The sequence below is a fragment of the Mesoplodon bidens genome (assembly GCF_964165515.1).
Source record: "Mesoplodon bidens genome assembly, chromosome: 3".
Lineage (NCBI taxonomy): Eukaryota > Metazoa > Chordata > Mammalia > Artiodactyla > Ziphiidae > Mesoplodon > Mesoplodon bidens.
The window spans coordinates 43,980,578-44,004,585 of NC_138178.1; the positions used below are offsets into that span (position 1 = coordinate 43,980,578).

Sequence of the window (24,008 nt, forward strand, 5' to 3'; positions counted from 1 at the left end):
AAATGAGTGATAATATTCCAGGTGAAAATGGTAAGAATAATTCATTCAGATTTAAATACACTCCTTTCCATACAAGAAATAATGACTATACTAATGAAATTAAAGCTTAGCTACTGAGGCAGCTCTATTGGTTTGAGAACACCTTCTCAAAGCTTACCATTTAAAAATCCCAAATTTTGTTTTTTCTGCTAACAAAGGCGGTTAAACATGCTTTCCAGAGAAACACCACCTGTACATGGTAAATAGAGTTAACTAAACAACCAAAGTAACGTTTATAGTTTTGGAGCCCCTACATTTGAATGACTTGATATTTTGAAGTTAATTTTTGGATGGTGAGAAGTGGACAGTCATATTTTCACAGTACAAGGAAGTCCTACCATGCCACCAATTTCACAAATCTTCCTTCATGCTCAGTTTTAAGAATTTTGCCTCTCAAATGCTCAGACTTCAAGGAACTGCACTCTCTCATCAAAATCTTTCTTACTAAACAAGCACCCCTGTCAGAAGTGTCTTAATTTCTTATCACAGAATTTTATCCACACAAGGAGCAATAAATAATTCATGTCACTGCCTCTTTGTTGTGTGTCCCTGAACTGCACAGAGCTGGAAGGCTGACAGCTGTGTCAGGACAAGCACCAAAGATCTGACATGACAAGTGACTAACAAGTTTCTTTCAGTTCATAGAGAAGGAAGACAATGGCCCAAAGTGCAGAAAGAAATCTTGAAACAAAATAAAACTGCTTCTTTCTTTTTACCTAAGTGTTTGCTATGAGCTTATTTCCAACCCACAAGCCCTGGTCATTTTATAGGACTGCCCAACCCCCTTTATTCCTCACACTCGCTTGGCCATTTACGCCTGGCCACGGATCAATATGAGCAATTCTTGGAGAAATACGATGTCTCCATGACAACCAAGCCACAAATTCTCAGTGGAAGGCAGTGAGACCAGTAGTGAACTCTCCAGAGGTTTCTAGGCCTATAAGGCAAGATGTCTTAAAATGCAGGAATGGACAGAGGAAAAAGCCAGAGTAATTCATTCTTTATTACCAGTTTAATGATGTCCAATGTATAGAATGGTACTCACTTTTTAAGTTAAGATTCTTTATCAGCACCTATATTTTCTAATTGATCTTTCTTTTTTGACATATCCTTTTGTTTATATCAATCAGATAGACTACGCTATATTTGAATCTCACTACAATTCCACTCATATTGAGGGATGACTGAAATTTATTCTACTTTTGAAACAGTATAAAGCTGATCTATTCTTGCCCAAAGCAATGAACACTTCGGTTAAAAACTTGCCTCGTGGATTTAACTGCCTGTTAAATGATTGATAGAAACCTAGTTTAAAAACTAGGCTTTTAAACTGTTTTTAAAATAGTTTAAAAACCTAGTAAAAATTAGACAAAATTTTAGTCAGAACTAAACGTAATTTAAAAATAATTTTAATAGAAATCTGATGCTACCACTACCCGCTCCCTTTTCACGTGGGACACATCTACTTTGTTGTTTGGATATTATGGCAGGGGGTGGGGCTAATGTGCTAATGAAAAATTTCTGTCATTGCTAAAGATGCCATTTCTCAGTTCCATGGATGCTGAAGCAGAAGTGTGGCTGAGAACAGACACCCAGCAGCAGTTCATCTTTTGAGGAATCTTGGTATAGTGGAGGGGACTGAAATACAAGCCATTGCCACTGGGCCTATCGGGGTTCCGAGATGACTTAGGGGACCTGACATAGATTGCAGGCTGCACCTTTCACTGAAAATTAAATCTCAGTAGCTCTCCTCGGGGAAGGATCAGGGGACTGTTTGCAGCTGCCCCCTGTCAGCGAAGGCTACAAGATTTGGAAATCTCTTAACTAAGCTGACAGGCCACAGAGAGGATGAATCAAAAATCTGATACATGGATCAGCACACAAAGATGTGAGAGGGTAGAGAGTACACAGCGGCCAGAGAAAACAGGAAAGAAAAACGTTCAGTGGGGGAAGATAGTTAACTCTTTCGCTCATGGTAATAAGGCATCTTCTAGCACCTTATGGCTTTGTAGTGAACCAGGAATTGTCATTCAACTTTCACAAGATTTTTTTTCTCTTAATTAATTAGTTGTTAAGACAAGGCATGCTTCAAAACAAAACAAAAACAAAAATTCATGCTTAAGCGTTCCTGGACATATCCTTCCAGCACATTTCTGTCTGTTCTTCCCACAAAGAGAATACAAACATTAGTAACTTGGACGTAGGGTAACTTTTATTGAGTGAGGAAGGGTTACTATTTTGTCTTGTTCTAAACAGTTGACGCTGTCCATTCGTTCATTACTGTTATGCTAAAATCCTCTCATCCCGGTTAGAGTTCTGTTTGTATTTAGAGAGGTAAACAGATAGTAATGATGATGATTTGTTTCTCTTTTCTCCCTAATTCTCCATTTCCACTTGTTCCCATTATTTAAAATATTTAAAATGTTGCCATTTTTCCAGTTTCCAATCTCTGCTCCTATTAACCAGTTTAGCCTAAAATTGATGATAATGAACTAATAGTGTCAGCTTCCTTCTCAGTCATAAAGCCTTTGTACTTCCTCCAGCTGAATTCTTGATGAAAGAGGAAAAGATAACAGCTCCACACTGTGACCCCTGGAGGTGACCATTAATTTGACAGTGCAGCTGCTAAGAGAAAACAGCATTACAATGTCCTCTCCCCCCCACTCTCTTCCAAGGACCCCAAAGCTGTGTCAAATTTATCATTTATACTTGACTATTTTTAAATGGCTTTCACCTGGATTCTCAGACTCTTCCAAGACACATCTGTCAGGCATGTCCTCGGTGTCTTGGAAGTTTGCCGAGTTTGAGTTGCTGTCATGCTTGACCGGACTGACTGGAGCTATTAAAAAAAGAGAGAGCAAAGAAAGAGAAAGAGAGCAATGAAAAAGTAGTAATAAACACCATTAAACATTTCCTTTCATTTCCACAGATATTTCCAGGGACACACTACGTAAACACAAATAATAAATTGAAATAAAATGTATCCTCTAAGTATGTATTGGCAGACATGTAATTAGTTGAAAAATCTATAGATGAGACTTTATCTTAGAAGAAAAATAAGTTCATGGCATCAGCTTAAAAGCTACAAAGTAACAAAGTGATCCCTTCGAAGTAGAAATCGTATTTTTAATGCATAAATCTAAAACAATATAGTCAATTAACAGCAACAGGACACAGAAGGAAGAACATCAGGCTGTTCAATTAGACCAGCTCTATGCTGTTGCAATGGTTCCTTTTGTCACACAAATCACAGTGGATGAACACTTTTTATGCATTTTGGTTCTCTTTCATCAAATTAAAAATTATTGTTCCAAACACAAATAAAAAGCCCTATAAAAATAACTTTAAAAAGATAGGATGAATACGTTGCAAATGATAATAAGGAGGGCTGGTGTTTTGAATGGTAGGTCTTCACACAGCTGTCATGATATATTTTCTGAGTAGGAATTATGAACAGAAGCAGAAGCCAGCGTAGGAATCTAAAATTTCCTATAAACACATTATAACTACTAGCTCTGTTAGAGAAACACAGACTTAAGTTTCCACATTTTTCCATGAGTTGTACGACTTTGTCTAAATTCTCTCCACAAGTAACATATTTCCCTATTATATTTGTTCAAGGAATCATTTGTCAGGAAAAGTAGACGTGGTCTTCATGAAGACACTCTGAATAACAAAACAAAGCAATCCTTCAATAATATAAATTATGTCATACTTACTTGTCTGAAGCCAAACAAAATGGAATTTTGTCTATCACAAATTGCTTCAGTGAAAAGTACCACTGTCTTCTCAGGTCTTGATAACACACACAACATATTATTTATAAGCCATAAATGCAATAGAGAAAATATAGATTTATAAGTCATAATATGTTTATATATATTTAACATAGATATTTATAAGAAATAATGTGTTTTTTGGCCCAGGGGAGTGGGCCTGGCTGCTGTTCCTAAGCCTCCCTTAGGAGATAAGGGAGCAAATGCAGAGGCTAAAGCTTGTGTTGCTTCACACATTCAATAAGTGATACAAAGGAGGGCCGCCTGAGGTCCAAAGCAGCCTTAGGAAAGCTCACGCCTCCCAGACTCCTTGTCTTGTTTTCATGGACTGTGCATAACAGTGGTGACCATAACCTGAGGCCCACATATACACATTTAAAGGTGACTTGTAACATGATTCTGGTTCAAATATTCTTGCCAGTTTCACCCACCCTCTCAAAACACAGATAGTGCTGCTCTTTTCCATGGAAGGGCAAGCATAGCGTTTGAATTCACTGCTTTCCTAAAACTTTTTGTATGGGAACAAAATATGAGAAAAAATATACAAAATTCTGATTTTGAATAAACATACCAAATGTTTCATTTTCTGCATTTGAGGTTTCTGAAAAAAAAACATGGAAGTAGGTACCATGTCTGTTTTATTTACCTCTGTATGCCCTGGGCTATGGAAATTATTCTTGAAGGGTCTGTGCAATGGGTGAATGGTGAACAAATGAATGAAGCAGAAGTGCTATGCTTGATGTCCTCCTGAACCAAGACGATATGTGCTTTGAGTTATCTTCAACCTGATCTGCTCGGTTTCTTGTTAGGCCCACTTGAGATAAAAGATGCATAGTTACAAAATAGTGTGGGGCTTCCCTGGTGGTGCAGTGGTTGAGAGTCCGCCTGCCGATGCAGGGGACACGGGTTCGTGCTCCGGTCCGGGAAGATCCCACATGCCGCGGAGCCTGCGCGTCCAGAGCCTGTGCTCCGCGACGGGAGAGGCCACGGCAGTGAGAGGCCCGCGTACCGCAAAAAAAAAAAAAAAAAAAAAAAAAAAAAATAGTAGTGTGGGTTAGTCCATGACTTGGGAAGAGACACCTAAGTAGTATGTATGGCCTAAGTAGTTATTTTGGTGTCACTGCCTTTAATTTAGTTTTCCTCAGTTTAGATCATACTTACAGATTATTTTTGAATCCATAGATTTTTGTGAAAGGTTTAAGTGGAATAATTAAATGCATCAGAGTTGCAGAGTACTATTACATTGGTCAAAATTTTCTGGCCTGCTTTAATGGTTTTTTTTCTCTATATATCTTGTTAATTTTCTGAGATACTTACATTGGTATTTATAATAGGGAATTAACCATACAACTAAATCTATTACTAACAACGAATGAAGTAGCATCTGTGTTTACCTGGGCAACTGCATCCCACTTGTGATCCCATACTCTATTCTTTCATCTAAAACTTGCATCTATTCATTTATCTATTCATTCCTCCAAAAGGCTCTTCTAGACACAGGGGCCTCAAAGAGCTGAAGAGAGCATGGTATTAGAACAATGAAGCCAACGCTTGAAACCACTTTTAGTGGCAATAAAGTGGTCCCAGGATAAACTGACATACCAAATCTTTCAAGAAAACTGGAAAGTTAGAGGTAGTTTTAACTGCATGATCTTTATTAAACTCACAGTATAAGGTACCATGCAGCTATTTTTGTCTCCACCTCTGATTTTGGAGGGTGTGCTTTGTGTGGGGGTAGGAGAGTAGAAAGGGTTGTTCTTCAGATATTTTGCTTAATTACACTTTAGCTTCCAAATTTGAGATGGTACAAGATTTGCCATTTTTTTTACTGGGTAGTTTACAGAGTATCCAATTAAATCTACTGTGGAAGAAATCCCTCCATTCTGTCAACTGGGAAAAACGGACATCGGAGAGGTTAATTACTGCCATTCCACTTTTTTTTTTTTTTTTTTGATAAGCCAATCTTTGCAGTTATTCTTTTGCGTGTTTCTTGTGATGTTTCATCAGTAAACTCTGACTTGATGTGTGGCCTAGGCTTCTGTAAATGAATCATTTCAAAACTGATGAAATCAACAAATATTGATCTAGTCATTATTATGGGTAGAGCTCTGTGCTAGACCATGTGAGGGACAAAAAACATGAAGCACTTTTAATACAACTTGTGATCTAGTTGAGGTATAATAAAAAGTAACTAGTAGGAGCATTAGAGACAATATTCCAAGAGTGACATGGTTTTTAGGAATGCAGAGGTAATTCCCCTGCAATAGGGTTTGTTGGGAAGTGAAATTTAAATTAAATCTCCTTGAGAGGGAAGGTGTGAACCCAGGCCTGGCCAAAGAAATACACTAGCCTGGGTTCACAGATATATTTAACAGACTGTTACTGCCTACTTTTGTATGTATTTTTAATGAATTCTCCTTACATGTCTCTTTGAGCTTTTCTTGAATTGCTGTTGTGGCTAATTCTCCTCACCTGTAGAAGTTAGCTATAGACAGGTTTTTCCTTGCCGTAGATAGTCAATACTTTGATCTTTACTGATGTTGGGCCCATTTATCACAGTAAGCTGTCCTTTCACTATACATATTGACTTTTATTTATCAATACTAAAATCCATTTGTAGCTCATCACTAAAGTCCTTGGATATTTTCAGTAGTTTTTCAAGATGCATTTTAGAGCTTGGCAGAGAGGTACTTTTGACATTAATACAGTGTAAATGGTTGCTAGGCTCACCCTTAACTTAAAATCAACTGTTTATTTCCTCTGTAATGCATTCTGAAATAGTCTGCATTTGGGGGGCGAGGGGCAAAAAGACGAACACTTCTTGACAGTTCTACCACTGAAAGATGTAAGGCTGTTCCATTTATTCATCACATACCTCAAAATATTGACAACTAGAAGGCCAGTGTTCTAAATACCTTCATAATATCTTTGGAAGCTAGATAGAGGGAGAAGTCCACGTAGTTTGTAAAGATGTTTTTGACTACGGTGTGCTTAATTAGTGTAAAAGAAATTCCTAAAGAAATAAATGGTTCAACTGTAGACAATCCAAAATCAGTTTTTAAATTATACTTAAGAACATATAATGAGGAAGCACAGAAAATTGTATGACAAAGACCCTATAGAAGAACTTACTGAAAAAAAATGTGGTGACAGGGTCAGCAGTGGTTATGCTCCTTTACCTCTCTATACTCTCTATTTTGTTTTCAGTTAATGTCTAAAAACTCCTTCCTGCCTTTTCTCATCATTTGTGGAAATGCAAATTTTCAGTAAATTTTGAAGGTGGCTAGGCCAAGGCAACAAACAACTTTAAGAAACATCCTCCCCACTCCCAGTGAGAGAATGACCACTGGGAAAAATCTCCATCCATCTCCACAAACAGCAGCTCATTCTACCAAGCTAGGCCAGTACTGTAGTATATATAGAGCCCTTGTGTAAAAATCCATATCATTCTCAGTATGAATAAAATTTGCAGCCCAAACAATGTTTTCAATATGATGACTTATAAATGGTTAAAAAATAGATCCCATCCAGTATATGTATGGAGTTTTAGGAAGCACTGGAGATATTGATAGGAAAATCATTCATAAAAAGATATACAGTTTGAAATGCTGGTCAATTGAATAGAATAAACCACTGTATTAGCAGATAAAACTCAGACAAGAATCTTAATTGCATCTTATTCAAAGGCATAAAAATAATGTGCATGTTACAGAGGTCATGAAAGATTAAAAGTCCACTCAGATTTGCGGAATGAGCAGTGGAAAAGAAGTCAAAGACTTGAGTTCAAATCTACTAGCTCAATATGGTGGACAAAAGTTGATCACTTCTTAAGCTGATAATTTGGGTCTCTTCTCAATAAGGCATCACTATGAATCAACTAAAAAAATCTTTCTACAGGTTTAGAAGGAAGAAAAACTACAGTAAGTTCAAGTACAATAGAATTAAATACTAATGCAATCCTGACAGATCACGAAAAACTGCAATATGTTTTAAATTAGAAGGAGGCATAATCAGGGAAAAGACTTTAAGTGATAACACTAAGGTTGTAAACAAAGAGGATGTCATTTGAACAGACCACAAATTCAGTTTACAAAGAGGTTCTCTCTGGACAGATGTCTTATCAGAAAAACATATCCAGCTAAAGAGCTATGTACATATTACCCCTACTTAAAGAGTATCTACTGAGATAATCAAGTGATAGGACCTCCTGATTACATTTGAATAGCAATAGCTACATCCTGCATCAGACTTCAGGCTTACTTTGTGTTCAGTGTGGACTGGAAACTGGAAAAAAATATCATATAGGAATGCCTAGAATTAAATAAAATATCTAATGCTGCTTTATAACTAAGAAATAACTGCTTTATGGACAAGTAAAACAGCAAGCTGATGAGCAACAACTCATCAGCAAGATGAGTTAAGATTAGACTTATGTGTTTTACTATCTTTCTGAAATTGTAATCTGACGCACAATATTATTTTCTGGCTGACATTTTCTAGTGTGAATTGCCTTAAACATGAGGCTTTTTCAATTGGTAAAGAAATAAATTTTCCAAATGCTGTGAAGAGTAACTATTATTTTGGTATCCTAACTAGATATATAGAATTGGAATTATTATTTTATTTAAATATTTTGTGATATATAATATACATATGCAGAGGATCAAATTCTTTACTATCTAAGGGAAAAAAATTTGTAGCTAACTTCTACAGTGACACAAACAGCTAAATGTCTAATTTGGGGGAAGATAAATGTGAATGAGAAAGAAGTATTAATTGGTTACTGCATCTTTTTAAATAATGTTTTATTCCTCTAAGATATAAAAATATTCCTGTTATCCAGGATGTTTGAACAATGGGCTGCTTTGGTAAGGCTGGTAAATAAGCAAATACATCTCTAGCCTAATGTAAGAAACAAGACAGACACTTGGACTATTTATGAAATGACTGAGTAAAGCATCTAACAAGAATTTCCAAGAATTAAAAAACCAATGATTAATTTCACTTGAAGTTTAAGGGAGAAATCTTAAGGTCAGGCATAGGGTTTATAGCTTAAATATACCCAAACACCTCCACAATCTATTACTAATGCCAACAGGCAGACTACATAAAGAAGGAGATCCTATCTGCCTTATTTTGGGGAAGATAAAATTCCTCATTTTTTATTACCCAAATATATGTATTAATTGAAACAAAGATGAATACCAGCAACTTCATTACAGAGATGAACTTCTTAGTTCCCCAGGGGTGGGGGTGGGGGAGGCATGCTGTACTAGAAAAAAGGTCAGTTAATATAAGATCTGTTTTTAAATTCCACTTCTGTTCCTAATAGTGTGACCTTGAGCATGTCATTTCACTTTCCTGGACTCGGGTGGTTTTATTAATAAAATGAGAGAATTGGACTGGACAACTTCCTTGACATCTCCCTGCCAGTTAAGAATCCAAGACCAACCAACCACTGAGTATATCACTGAACAGGATAATAAGAAGATAAGTGGCCACTACAGTAATCTTGGAAATAATGAAGGCTTTTGAGGCCCTTTCTCAATTAAGATTGATATTTTCCTATAAGTAGTAATCTCCATCTGACTGAGGGACAGAGGAAATCAGGGCAGCTTCAGAGAGCTCCTCTGGTAGTTGCAATGCCAGGGTGAGGCAACCCTATAGAAAGATGACCAAGAAAGGACTGAGGCTGCAGTATGGCTACTCCTGAGAACAAACAAGGTGATTCCTTGGCATAGAAACATCCATCAGATATTTACCAATGGTGTAAAAAAATCTTTAAAACCAAATTAAAAAAAAAAGAAACATCCATCAGATATTTACCGGTGGTGTAAAAAATCTTTTAAAACCAAATTAAAAAAAATAAGTTATACCTTACCCTTCTTAGAATCATATTTATGCTATTAATTTCTTTAAACAATCCCTCTCCTCATTGATCAACTTGGCAAATATGAACTTCATGAACTTCAGTACAAGATGAATCATCCTAAACTAAATTAATTGGGTCCATGAAGTAATTGCAAGAAGCAAACCTGCAGTGGACAAGCCATGGCCTGGAAGTTAGATCTGGGTTGGGTTGGGCTGAATTGGCATTAGACTTCTCTGAAGACTGGCCCCATCTTGGTTTCAGGACCCCAGACATTGAAGAGGTTCTCAATTATTGTTTGCTGAATGAATGGACAGTGTTATAGAGAGATGTGGTATTCCTATGGAATAGTATTTTCCTCGTGTCAAATCTCTTACAGGGAGAATCAGTAGAACCCCAACTCTTTCTATTCCTTTTATATGTAAAACTGAAGCCCATGAAGTACTTTGTCTTACTCAAGCCTGGCATGAAAACCAACTCTAATCAAATTATTTAAACTCTCAGACTGAAACAGACTGTAGAGACATATTGGATATAGGATGGGGAGAATATGAAAAAGGAAATGTGTAATCTGGGAAGTAGAAAATGAAATAACAGGGAAAAATGCAACTTTCCTTTTTTTTCTGCTGCATTTCTTCCTCCATCCTCCCCAAAAGGCAATTCTCAGAGTTACCTATGAGCGGTTTGCCTGGATTTCTTTATGTGCTCCTTTAGAGTACCAGCTCCTTGGCAAGCAGCATTCCAAGGAGAGAAGTGGTAAGTAGATGAGCAAGCACCTTTTTTAATTTTTACTTTTTAATCATCAAATCAAAATAATTTCCACAGCTTTGGTCCCTGGTCACTATTGAGTAAATTCAGAGTGGAAATAATCCAGGGAAATATTCCTTATCATTATTTTTGTACTTATCTATACTTTGGTAAAGAAGAGATTTTCTAGATGCAAGAAATAAGCTGGTCAGATCAGCAAGCTCAATTCCAGCTTTTTACATTAAACCATAGAGATAATTATTCAGGATAGGGGGACTCAGGAACATCTTATCTGAAAGGACACCTTCATCACTGAAAGGAAGTATAGGTGATGAATGAGTTCTAAGAAAGTATAGAAATTAACTCTCACACTCTTCAGGCAGTTTAGATTTTGCAAAACTCATATGACTTTTCTCATAAGGACCGAATCTATGGTAAAAACAGAAATGCATTAATTTTACTGTTCAGAAGTTCAAGAAGTTGAAAGCAGGAGTAGGTTCCAAAGAAGAAAACAAATAGATTCCCACGTATTGATAAACTGAAGAACAGTCAGTAAAGGGAGAATTCTAAGAGGAATTTGTAGTAAACTTCCCAGCTTCCATTTTGAAAATTTAGAAGAAGTTCAGGAAAACAAGAGACCCTTCAATCAATAGAGCATCATGCTAGCATTTAAGACTAGAGATAAACATGATTTATATATGAGCTTAAGATAAGGATTCACAGCATAGGGCAATTTAAACCAGAGCAAAGTCTACAGTTATCCATAAGGAAAAATACCAAAAACATTTTCCTCTAGAATCAGTAGAAGAAGAAACTGTCAAATGGCACTATCACTGGAATTTGTAAGAGTAGCAACCTTTCCATAGGCCGAACCTAAAATGACACCATCAGTGTGGGGAGAATGCTTGGCAGGCAGTCTCAAATCCCCAGCTGATGGCCATCTCTATCTCAGGGGAAAATGCTTGTCTCAGATGGTTAGTCAAGTGTCAGAGCTCTTTCATCTCCTAGGTAGGAAATGGAAAATAAGGAAATCAAATTATCTAGACTATGCCTTCATTTTCTAATTCTTTTTCAACCTTAAGAAGGATGCAAGGAAGAAAAGGTCTACGTTACCATATTTTGTATCATTAGGCTTGGGTACTCTGAATGTGATTTATTTTTATTTGAATGACATCAAAATGGCATCTTAGTGATATCTTGAGAAATTATTGAAATTGAATGGAAGTCATGCTTGGATGATAATAATGTGCTTTACCACTGTATTTATAATGTAATCAGTAGCAAGCATCACTCTCTCACACACGCACTCACACTAGCCATAGAAAGCATAGGTGATCTGTTGGCATTGATTGCCTCTTATGATCATGCATATAAATTGTAGTCATTCATTTAAAAATATTAATTTTTCTGGGGGATAAATAATGGAAAGTTGCCTTTTCAAATCCTTGGGCTGTGTCACTGCGTAACACAGTATTTGTACTAGTATCTCTAAGAGATCGTTGCCCAAAATATAGAAATAAACTTGATAAGTAGTAAAGAGTCTCATTTTGATACTAGACAAGCCATTACCATCTATAAATAAAGGATAAAGGAAACATACCTAAAGAAAGTAAAGTTTTAAAGAGCAAACATGAAGTGGATAAAGGGAAACCAGCAAACATAATCTAATGAGGCTTTCGGAAAACTAGGTTCGATACAAAAGAGATGTTATAATTAGAGAACTAAGATATAGGAAACAAAAGGTGAGAGACAAGCAGATATTTCTAGATAAGACAGTATAAAACAGTGTCCTGGATTAGTGTATCATACTTCTCTTAATAAATTGTTTCAAATTATTTGGAAGAATACATGGTAGAATCTCCAGGACTATAGACGAAACTAAGGGTTCCTGAATGTGAAATGTTAACTATTTCACATTCAGGAACTGAATTAGAAATTCAGTTGATTAGATTAACTATAGAAAACAATTGTAAGGCTGAATCAGTGGGAATACATTCTGTGTACACATTTCAGAATAGTAAATTCTGGGAAACATTGAAAGAAAACATGATCCAAAGTACATGTAACAAGAACATGACTGAGCTATCGTTTGCTATGACTAAGGACATTAGGCCAATATAAAAATGTAAGCAAATGGTTAACAGAAGCCTGGAATTTTAGGAAGGGAAAGATCAACACAATAAACAACCACAAGAAAACCAACAAGTAAACCCTGCCTCTGCACCTGAAACCCTGCATATGTCTCCAGGGACTATAGCCAATACAGGACACAATGGAATTTAAGAGGCCAACCAAAGATCTGGGGGCAAGTTGAGGGGAGGAGATTTTATATAATATCAGAATATCTCAAAAAGAAATTAGGAAGACCCAGACTCCAGAATGGAAGTAAAAGTGAAGAAGAAAGTGAGTGATATTTGTAAAATTGCCAAGAAGCTGTATCTATCTACCACCACAGTTTTCTCACCTCTAGTTCCTCCAACCCTTCAAGAAGATTGTACTGTCACCCTACTCTCCGTCACACCTCTGTTTTTATGGCCTGATAAAAGTATCTCTCCCTGCAGTAATTCTTTAAATTGAGAAAAGTCATAGCCCTAAAACCAAGGTCTAATCATGTAGCTTCTGTGTAGAAAATTCTGCAATCACCTCTATTCAGTCAGCAATGGGGGATTCTGGAGCCATGGATTTCAAGGCCTTTCAGGATACAGTCTCAACTCGCGTTAAGAAGCTTCTCACTGGATGCTGTGAGAGTTTTAGACTCTGATACCATACACTACAGCTGGACAAGACTACCCATTGTCCCTGGGCTGTGCCATTTATTTTCTACATTGGTACCTTTGTGAAGATCCCCATCTTGAGATATCCTCTTTCACCCCAATCTCTAGTTCTCTCCTTGCCCAAAACTCCCCCTTATTAAAAATTCAGCTCAGATGCCATCTTTTCCATTTAGTCTTCAACAGCCCACAGTGAACATAGATTTTGACCCTTCTTTTGTGTTTCCTAGCATTTTATTGGCCTGTGTTATTCTTCTTATCCCATTCTGACTAGCTTGCTGGGCTACATTCATAGGGAAGCAAGATATTTCAGACACATCTTGAAATTTTGAGGCTGATGTCATGAGGACAACTTTGCTTCTCCACAATGGAACCTCTAGTGCTGCAATCAGAAGACTGGGCTAGAAGAAGCATAGGGCTGACCCTGTGTGTCCGTTTCTGTCATTCTTAACTTGTCTCATACAGTTGTAAATTCATAGATAGTATGCATGTTCCTCAAACATGGTGAATCTAATGCTCATGGGGCAGCTTATTTATGGATGGCCATGGTTAGGAAGTCAACTTTCTCAGCATTGATGAGGTCATATAGATGTTGGTGGACCATGTTGAGCAAGATCTCTAGGCCATAGCATCATTTATACAACACTCACTTCCATTCCTCTCAAGGAACTTCGTAAAATAAGAGTTATACATTGCAAAATACTATACCTACCCCAACAACAGAAAATGTTTTTCCTTACCCTCATAAATCATAAAGTTAAATTTCCCCTAGGGACTTCATTTCTTTGAACTCAACATGCAGGCATAAAACAAATTTTGTTCTCACAGGACATCCCACTTTTGTTTCATTAGTTCAAGGAAAGGGTCACTCAATTTTTAAAGCATTTGGTTTGATCTTTGCTATGATTCATGCCATCTAGCCTCCACAGACTATATACACTCTATATACCGAAATGTTTCTTATATATATAATGTGTCTCCACGGACTCCATAATAGTGATACCTTCACATAAAGCACGCAAAAGCTACCTTCCAGACTCATGAGTTTAGAAAAGGTGACCAGAAATAGAAAATAAACTTATTTATTTATTTATTTTGTGGTATGGGGGCCTCTCACTGCTGTGGCCTCTCCCGTTGGCGGAGCACAGGCTCTGGACGCGCAGGCTCAGCGGCCATGGGTCACGGGCCCAGCCGCTCCGCGGTATGTGGGATCTTCCCGGACCAGGGCACGAACCCGTGTCCCCTGCATCGGCAGGCGGACTGTCAACCACTGTGCCACCAGGGAAGCCCTAAACTTACTTTTTGAATATTTAAGCAATTATTGTTTTGCCCAAATTTCTATTCCAAGATAGATTTTTTTTCCTCTTATGAAAGACAAAATGCTTCCCTCGAGGTGGGGGTGTAAATGCTCTTAAAAATTTCCCCCAAATATGAGGTCTAAAATTATTCTGATTCTATTTTACACATTTTTATTCCATCTTTAACCATCTCGTTGATATTTCATTCTACAGAGAAGGAGGTGATAAAAAATTTTTATTAAGGTAATAAAGGGAAAAAGAAATAAAGATTTGTCATAATTTAACTAGATAAAATGAATTCTTGTGATCTTAATGTAAGAACAGACTATGATCTCTAAAGGAATACTGAATTATGGAAACATGATTTTTTCATAATAGAACCATTTTCACTTACTAGTTAATCATATTAAATAATTCTTACTGCTCTATTCATTCATATGCTTTTTCTTCTCTAAATTCTTTCCATGGAACATTTAAGTTATTTAAAAGGTTTTCCCATTCTATTGGCTCCCCCACCTATTGAGGGGCACCCCCACCTCCTCTGATGGCCAAAATTTGATTTTCCACGCTGGGTATCTACAGGGAACCACAATCATCAGGCTTTGCATAGAATCTCCCTTTCTTCATGAATTAAAGATCACACAGATTTATTCCTCAAAAAACAAATAGGGAGAAAAGATTTGTATTAAACTCATTTTGCCAAATTATGGTTATTACTTTGTTTTAAAACCCTAAAGATTTTAGGAGGCTCAGACCAAGCATAGCACACTTGGAGCTTGAAAAATGGCAGCTCAAGCAGGGAGGAAGCAGTTCTTGCCAGGGCATTTCTCTCATATTTCCTACAGGAAAGGAGTTGTCCAACTTAGAGACATTCAGTACAGCCAGAGTAGGGAGGTAAACAAAAATACTTTACAAGTCCTTTTCATTGACAAATCTAAAACATGGATCAAATTGGCCTTCTTCCAAGAATAAACAGCCCCCCACAATGTTCCCCCATCCTGTGGAACAGAGTCTCAGAGATTCCAGCCCACATATGGCAGAAGACCCTGGCCTGCACTCAGCCAGCTAGTTATCCATGGAAGTGGCTCAAGGCTGACACTCAGATTGACTGGTTCACACTAATTTACTTCACACTGATTCCATTTATCTCCTAGAAGAACCCCTGGCAGCAGCTTATAATGGCATATCCTAGGATGCCTGCCTGCATGTGTTTTTAAAGCAGCAGCGCTTGATGAATCTGAGTCCAGAAAACAGTTCACAGATTGAGGAGTAGGTGCAATCAGAAAACATCAAGAGGCACAGCTGGGACTTGGTAGTTTGCTTGACTGGTCTGAGCAGCTGAGCATTAACTGTGTCTGCTTTTCTGCTGGCTGCTTACTGCCACTGGGACAAATCAGAGAGCCACTCCCTCTTTCCTTTACAACTCACCCTTCAAAGGAAAAGAGAAAAGAAAGTGCATCACCATCCAAGTAGCATGTGTAGCTGTAGGGGAAGCTAATTTGACCATTTAACCTTTACTCTTTAAATACTATGATATTGCTGATCTAGGTAAAACTACAGCTGGTACTCCTGAGGTTAAGATGCTGGATATTTGGATGAGGCAAAATGTAGCTAGAAAAAAAAGAGACTCCAAATTATTTTATTTACTTTCAACAGTGAGGTCCAAAGACTGGCTGAGATGTTATGATTGTGGGGCTAGTTGGTTACCATCTTGATGCTTGCTGTCTTATATCTACTTTAGAGCTTGGGGAAAGACTTAAAAGGGCTCAATATTTGTCAAATGAATAAAGTGACTGGATAAATGTATGAACGAACAAGTCACTATTATCTACTACATGTGTGTGTGTGTGTGTGTATTTTTATTACAAGCAGAATGTAGAGTGGCTAATGGTGTGGGTTATGGCATCAGAATTCAGACTCTGCCATTTTTCTTTTAATGAATCAAAACAGAGGGGTTTTTAAAAGCATATATATAAGGGTATCTATATGTGTGTATATACATATAGTTGATATTTTGAATATGATTCAAAATTTCTATGCTTGTTTTATATCAGCTGCATTTATATCAACTGCATGCTGAGACTCCTAATGGTAACATGGTTAGTATCCAAAGGCAGAGGGAAATAAGAAGGGAAGTTAACAGCATTAAACAATAACAATTCAGTGGCAAATCTACCAAAGCAGTGACAAAGCATATTTAGTACTTAGAAGGTTAAACACTGGGCTGCAGTGGCTTGTTGATGGAAAAAAGTAGGATTAAGGCTTTTGCATGAGCCTTGACATGATCATGTTGTCCAGCTGCTGCCTTAAGCTTTGAAAAACAGCTGGGATCATCTACTTATAAGCTCCAACTCAAAGATGTTTAAGCAGTCCCCAATCCAATTAAACAGAGGTAAATAGAAGGAAGAATTTTACAGAGCACCATCATCACATTTTTTCTTAATGAAAAACAGCATAATTGTGGGTTACACAGCTCCTTAATCTCACATTAAATCTAATAGATTGCTGGCTTATACAGAGCATGGCAGTCCTAGCTTTCTATATTGCTGTACTTAATTTTAGGTCATTATCCTTTATTATGTCACTTGTAATCCTTAAAGCCCATGATTGTGTCTGGTTATTTGGCAAGGATTGTACTTGGCAATACAGGGATTCTACTAAGAGTGATGATTTAATTGAAAGATATAGTATGATTAGATGTTGAGAGAATTACATATGTTGCTTTTCTTTTGTAATTGGCTAGTTTCTTATAAGTATTTCCTTCAACATTGTTTAAAATCACTATTTAGTTTTAGGACTCTGCTAAAAAAAAAGTCTTTCACAACTGAAAGACAAGTAGCTTATTGTTACAGGAATTTATCCATATGCTATTAAAATAGCCAATTCAAATAAAATTGTGGCTCATCCACAAACTGGGTAACACTAGTCAAGTTACTTAATCTTTCTGTGTCTCAGTTTCCTCATCTACAAAATAGTAATAACAGTAATAATGATTAATAGTAATAATTCTACCAAATGCATGGATTTTTGTTACAATTAAATGAGTTAAAAACATGCAAAGTGTAGACTGTAGACTAGTGGTTAGAAAGCAGTAGGTAAATAAATCCGATATTATTACTATTATTATATATGTCCTTGCCTAGAAATGTGTATAAATGGCAATAAGATGCTTAGCCTTCAGATCAAGGTACTTAATTTTACTATCAATATAGTAATATTTAAGATTTCTCAGACCTAATAAAAGAAATATTTTAAATAGTTATATAATCTTGAACTTCACTTAAAATTGTAGAACTCTAGAAGATAATGTTAGTGACTCATTTAAAAAAATAGTTTAAGGGGACATGTGGGTTTGTATACATTTGATGATATCTATAACCAAAAAAATCCCACACAAAGTCATCTGTAATTCTGAGGAAAGAAGTAAAACTGGTTTCTCATAACTCAGGGAAACCATTCACAGATCTTTCAGCTTTACTTATGCATAATCCTTGATTGCCAGGCTTTTTACTGGTTCCCATTCACATATGTTTTAAGAATGTGCCAGGGGCTTCCCTGGTGCCTCAGTGGTTGAGAGTCCGCCTGCCGAAGCAGGGGACACGGGTTCGTGCCCCGGTCTGGGAGGATCCCACATACCGTGGAGCGGCTGGGCCCGTGAGCCATGACCGCTGAGCCTGCATGTCCGGAGCCTATACTCCGCAACGGGAGAGGCCACAGCAGTGAGAGGACCGCTTATTGCAAAAAAAAAGAAAAAAAAAAGAATGTGCCAGTATTGAAATTAAAAGTCTAATCTAGCTCAGTTCCACCTAAGACAAAAACATTACTGGATGGTGGTCATTTGATGGAGTACAAAACTAAAACATAAAAACAGTGGTTTTCTTGCTACTGACCCTCTCCTTCTCTCTCATTTCTAGGGTAGATAGCACCATAAAATGCCATATCAAATAATAATAACAATAAAACAACTCTTTCCCTTGAAAATTAGGTTAAACCATGAAAAAAAGCACGTGCATATCCATCTTAATCACAAAGTTGAAAAAAAGTATATATTTCAGTTCATTATTAGGTTCCATAAACATAAATCATAAAATTTTATTTTTAAATGCAAGGATATTTTTACTATTTTTAATATTTTTAAAATGCAAGGATATTTTATTTTTAAATGTAGGATAAATTAAGATTATTTTATATTCAACTTTGGCCATAGCTAAAAACATATCTAATTCGAGCCAGATATTTTCACTGCTGCTCTCCCTGCCCCTATACATACAGTAGATCACAAAGTTGATCAGATCTCTACATGGTTGATTCCTCTGTAAAGGTAGTTGAAATAACTGGATCAGAGACTTTGTGATTGGCAAGATCTTAGCAAGTACTTTTAGGTATTAATATGAACTTAGTGGCATTAGCAATATTACAAATTTGAGCAAAGTTCAAAATATAAATCAAATAAGAAGTGGGTCAAGTTACTCACAAGGGAAAGAAAATCAGATTGTTGTAAGATTTTGATGACAACACTTCACCCCAGAAAATGTAGGAGAAAGATGTTTTTAAAATTCAGGGAAATAAAAATTTGAGCTAAGCATTTCTATCCAGCAAAACTATCTTTAACTATAAAGGCTTCAAGCTGATATGGGCATGCAATAACTTAAGGAATATTATTCCAACTATTATTCCCATAAACTTTTCCTAAGGAATCTACCAGAGAACACTTTAGATAACCAGCATAATTGAAGAGACATCTGCATAAGAACAGGAGGTAAGCACTAAATAAACATTTTCATGTAGGACTGAGGCTAAGTGATGGTTATAGAAATATGACTATATTCTCTGACAATGCACGGATAGAACTATGAAAAATAGAGGGGATTGGAAGGATATGGAAACTGCATAAAAACCAAGATGAGCTCACTGATTACATTATAAGTATTACTTGGGATTAAAGAATATTATTTCAAATTAGATGCTGGGAGAGAGGAAGCTGAAATGTTACTAGCAAAGTTATTTCAATATTTCTCATAGTTGAGAACCAATCGACAATGGCAAAAAAAAGTATTATATAAAAGTATTAGCATAAAGGTAAGCATTGGAACAAAAAAATAAACATTCTCAAATACTCTCCGACTCCTCCCCACCAAAATAAGGCAGAGAGAGAAGAAGAGAGATTTTGAAGAAAATCAAATAAAACAACCACATAGTGAAAACATATGTAGAATTTCATATATTTGTGTGTATGCACAACTTTACCAACAGTATCAGTAAATATTAATGGCCTTAACTTATTAGAAGAAAAGATAATCAGATTGGCTAACAAAGTCAAATCTAACACTATGTTGTATGAGAGAGATACACTGAGAACAGAGATTAAGAAGGATTCAAAATAAAAGGGTGGACAGGATATAAATATATAAAAAGAAAGCTGCGGTCACAGTATTACTGAATATGGTAAAATGCAAATCAAAGAATGTTAAATAAGAACTCAAAGAAGAGTATTTTTATGATGCTAAAAGCTACAATTCACAATAAAGTTATTTCAGCTATGTATATACGCACATAATAACACAGCCACTTTAATAAAGCAGAGACTACAGGAAGTGCAAAGAGAAACATAAACTAATAATAGACAACTTTAACATACCTCGCGCAATCGAAGACAGATGATAGAGACAAACTGACACAACTAAGTCAATAAGGTGGATCTAAAAATCAAAGTCTGAATGCCAATAATAGCATACCTTGTTTCTAAGTGCACATGAAACATTCATGAAAATTGCCCACATTTTAAACTCCAAAGTAAGTCCTACAATAGTCCAAGGAATAGAATTGGCACAGACCATATTCTCTGATCACAATACAATAAAATGAGAAATTAATAAGAATATCAAAAAACAAAAAGATCTTTCCACCTGGAAATTTCAAAACATCTTACTAAATAACTCTTGGTTCAAAAGGGAATATGGGGCTTCCCTGGTGGCACAGTGGTTGAGAGTCTGCCTGCCGATGCAGGGGACACCGGTTCGTGCCCTGGTCCAGGAAGATCCCACGTGCCACTGAGCGGCTGGGCCCGTGAGCCTGTGCGTCCGGAGCCTGTACTCCGCAACGGGAGAGGCCACAGCAGGGAGAGGCCCGTGTACCGCAAAAAAAAAAAAGGGGGGGGGGCGAATATGGTACAGAATTGCAGAACTTTTTCAAAATTACAATAATGAAAACATAACAGAATCCATGAAATGAATGCATAATTAATCCAGCTATGAAAGGACACTTTATAACATTAAAATCTAATTTAAAAAGTGAAAGTGGATTAGTCAACTCAAAAGGTAGATAAAGAACAATAAAGCAAACCAAAAAAAAAAATCCAGAGGAAAGAATTAATAAAGATAATGAGTGAGAAACTGGTAAAACAAAACCAGGAAAGAAATCGAAACGCTATTTTTAAAAAACTAATCAATAAAACCAACAAACCACTAACAAATCTGTTCAAGAAGGAAAAATTCATGAACGTACAAAATCAAAATGGAAGAGGAGAAATAGCTATCAATAGACAGGAAATTTGTTAAAGTCATAAGAGATGATGGTGCTCAACTCTAAACAAATTAATCTGAAAATCTAAATTAAATCAGTAATTTTATGGAAAAATTGGTAATGATCAAGAGGGTAAATGGACAATTACCATAGCAGAAATAGGGAAAGAAAACTCATTTGACAAAATCAAACACCCATTTATGTAAACACACTTAGTAAAATAGGGTTGTTGGATATTTATTTAATATGATATGCCTCAGCCTCAAAGTCAGTATCCTACTTAGTGTAGAAGCACCAGTGACTTTCTCATCAAAGCAAGGAAAACAATACTATTCTCAACTACTATCTAACATTGTGTTGGAAGTATTCATCAATGCAGTTAGCCAAATGAAAACAATTACAGACACATCAACTGGAAAGGAAGAAGGAAAATCTTTTTTTTTTTAATGGAAAATACAATTACATATCTGGAATACTCAAAGAATCTATGGAAAAATGATTTCAAGCAAAAAGTGAATTTAGTAAAGTAGTATGGCATATATATATAAATTGTCTTTAAAAATACAAACAAAACCAGTTAGAAGATATAATGAAAAAGAAGGCTTTATTTACAATAATTAAAAAAATAAGAAATATCCAAAATTTATATGAGGAAAACTCTAAAGCACCCTTAAAAGATACAAAGGTAGATTTGGACAAACAGCAAGATGTACTTTATTCTTGTAAGGAAAAACTTTGAATAAGTAATTGAATTATTTAACTCTCTGAATCTAGTCCTATGACATAATGATATTTAAAAAAAAAGTTTAGGGATGTTAAGTCACAGAGATTCCTTTTTAGAGGGAGAACATGGCCTTAGATCTGAACTTATGAGTTGGTATTCACTATACCTTCAGTCTCCCAAGGATTATAATTATCACATGAGAAAATAGACAATAAAAAAATATATAAACAGCTTTTAAGCATAAAATTGAAACAGAGTGGGTATTTTCATTAAAATGTCTACTAATGATTTCTGCTAGAATTGAGTTACCTGAATAGTTCACGCTGTAATACTGCAGAATAATTGAAGCATTACTATTATAATGCCATTCATTCCATATAGAATGAGTGCTGACTGAATACCAAGTCCTATACAAGGTACTGGGTGCACAGTGGTGATCAGTCTTTGCATTTCAGCGGTAATCTCTGTACTTAGGCTTCAGTGGTTCTAAGCACTAAACATTGATCGTTTACTAGGATACTCACTATAGTGTAAAATGACAGGCTGAAAACCCAGACCCAGAGCAGACAGAACAAAGAATGTCCAAAATTTCTTTGCATGAAGAACTGCATTAGTCTCTACTGAATGCTGTGCCTGGAATGAATGGATTTCACCCACTTCTTCTGCCCTTGCCCCATTCAGCTTAAAGTTCTGAGCCTCAGAAGATTAATTGATTGGCTGAGTGAACGGTGCTTGCCCACTCTTTGGCTATTCTGTGGTAATGATAGAGGAATTGATCCAGTGGTAGTTGCTCCAGGCATGCCTATGACATCTGAAGCAGGAGGACAAATGAATTTATTGTCTTTGCAAAAATGCACAAAACAAAATGGCGTGCTTTCATGGCAGCAATGAATATTGGGCAGCAAAAAAAAAAACAACAAATGTCACTGATTTCCCAAGGTTGATATGATAAGCTGTATTACTTCTTTGTAACTGACCATTTGGGTTTGTCTGCTGTATGACTCTATACTGAATCTGAGGCCACATTTTGCAGTGAAAAATGACAAGTATAAAATTGATCATAGGGCATTCATCAGTTCTGCTCACTCCCTATAGTAGTTTAGAACGATGTGCTGATCATCTCCTACATAAATAAAGTAAAATATGTTAGCATCACACCATATCCCTGACCTTCCTTCCAAATGTACCTGTGGTAAGGTATCTCTCATATGTTAGACTTCCCAAATAGAAGAGAAATGGCCAGTGCCACCTTCCTCCTGTGGAATAAGCAGAAAAGGCCTTACGTGAGGATTAGAACTCTGTGATGCAGTGTGCTTAGTTTCCATCATACACCAGGTTTGGAATTTCTGATGTGCATCTGGACCATGTGCAGAATTTCGGCTGACTTCAAAGAAAGTGATTTTGAGGAGAGAGAGTTAGTCACCAAAAAGAGAAAGCAAGGCATTAATCTTTGATAAGCTCCATTTACTAATTTATAAAGGCAATGGAAATTGGGGTGAGGTGAAAAGTAAGCACTGAGGGAACCATCTGTAGTGAATGTTAATCATTTTCTGACCATGTCGTGAACTGAGCTTTTTTGGGGAAACAGGATGTGTAGCTTGATTGTAAAACATTACATATTGTTTGGTAGTTTATAACTGATTATAAGATTCAAAAAAAGCCACTTCTGGGTACTTAAAACTGGAAGAGCCATTTGCTGGAAGGGATTTGTAAGTCATAGGTAGTTACAGAAGACATTTTTAGGATTCAAAATTAACATAGAGATATTAGCATATGGAGAGCAATGCAAATAGTTCTTACATTTGTGTGTTCATCTTCTTAATACCAACACAGAGAAGGCTGGGAATGACAGGCGAGAAGCTCTAGAAAGAATCTGGGGAAACTTAGGGAAGAAAGAGAACCAACAGCTGAGCCCTGAGCATACAGAACACATACACATCTAGGTAAGAACAGTTTACATGGAAGTTAGGTATGTATGACATTATTTATTCTTAGGGATTTTATTTCATTCAACATTGTGTTTATTCAATATTTTATTCATTCAAGAATTTACATATTTGGGAGACCTTAGTAAATCAGATACTATCCAAGGTGCTGGGAGGAGAAAACAATAAAAAGATAGTCATGGTTGATGTCCTCATAGATCTTGCAGTTTAACAGGGAAGAGACTGAACAAGGAATTACCATCACAGGATAAAGGTCACGCTGTGTGAGTACAGAATGGTTTTGGAACATGTAACAAGGGGAATGGCAAGACCATTT

The 24,008-nt window shown here is 36.4% G+C and overlaps 1 protein-coding gene across 2 annotated transcripts in view; it reads right to left on the bottom strand.

Annotated features, from left to right (window-relative positions):
- The window catches only part of WDR72 (WD repeat domain 72), a gene marked incomplete at both ends in the record, with an annotated part of 194,334 nt that overhangs the window by 2,796 nt on the left and 167,530 nt on the right, over positions 1-24,008 (bottom strand). For both annotated transcript variants that reach the window (XM_081227042.1, XM_081227043.1), the window contains one exon: positions 2,774-2,878. In XM_081227042.1, coding sequence (XP_081083168.1) covers positions 2,774-2,878 — 105 coding nt within the window. The remainder of the gene's footprint in view (positions 1-2,773; positions 2,879-24,008) is intronic.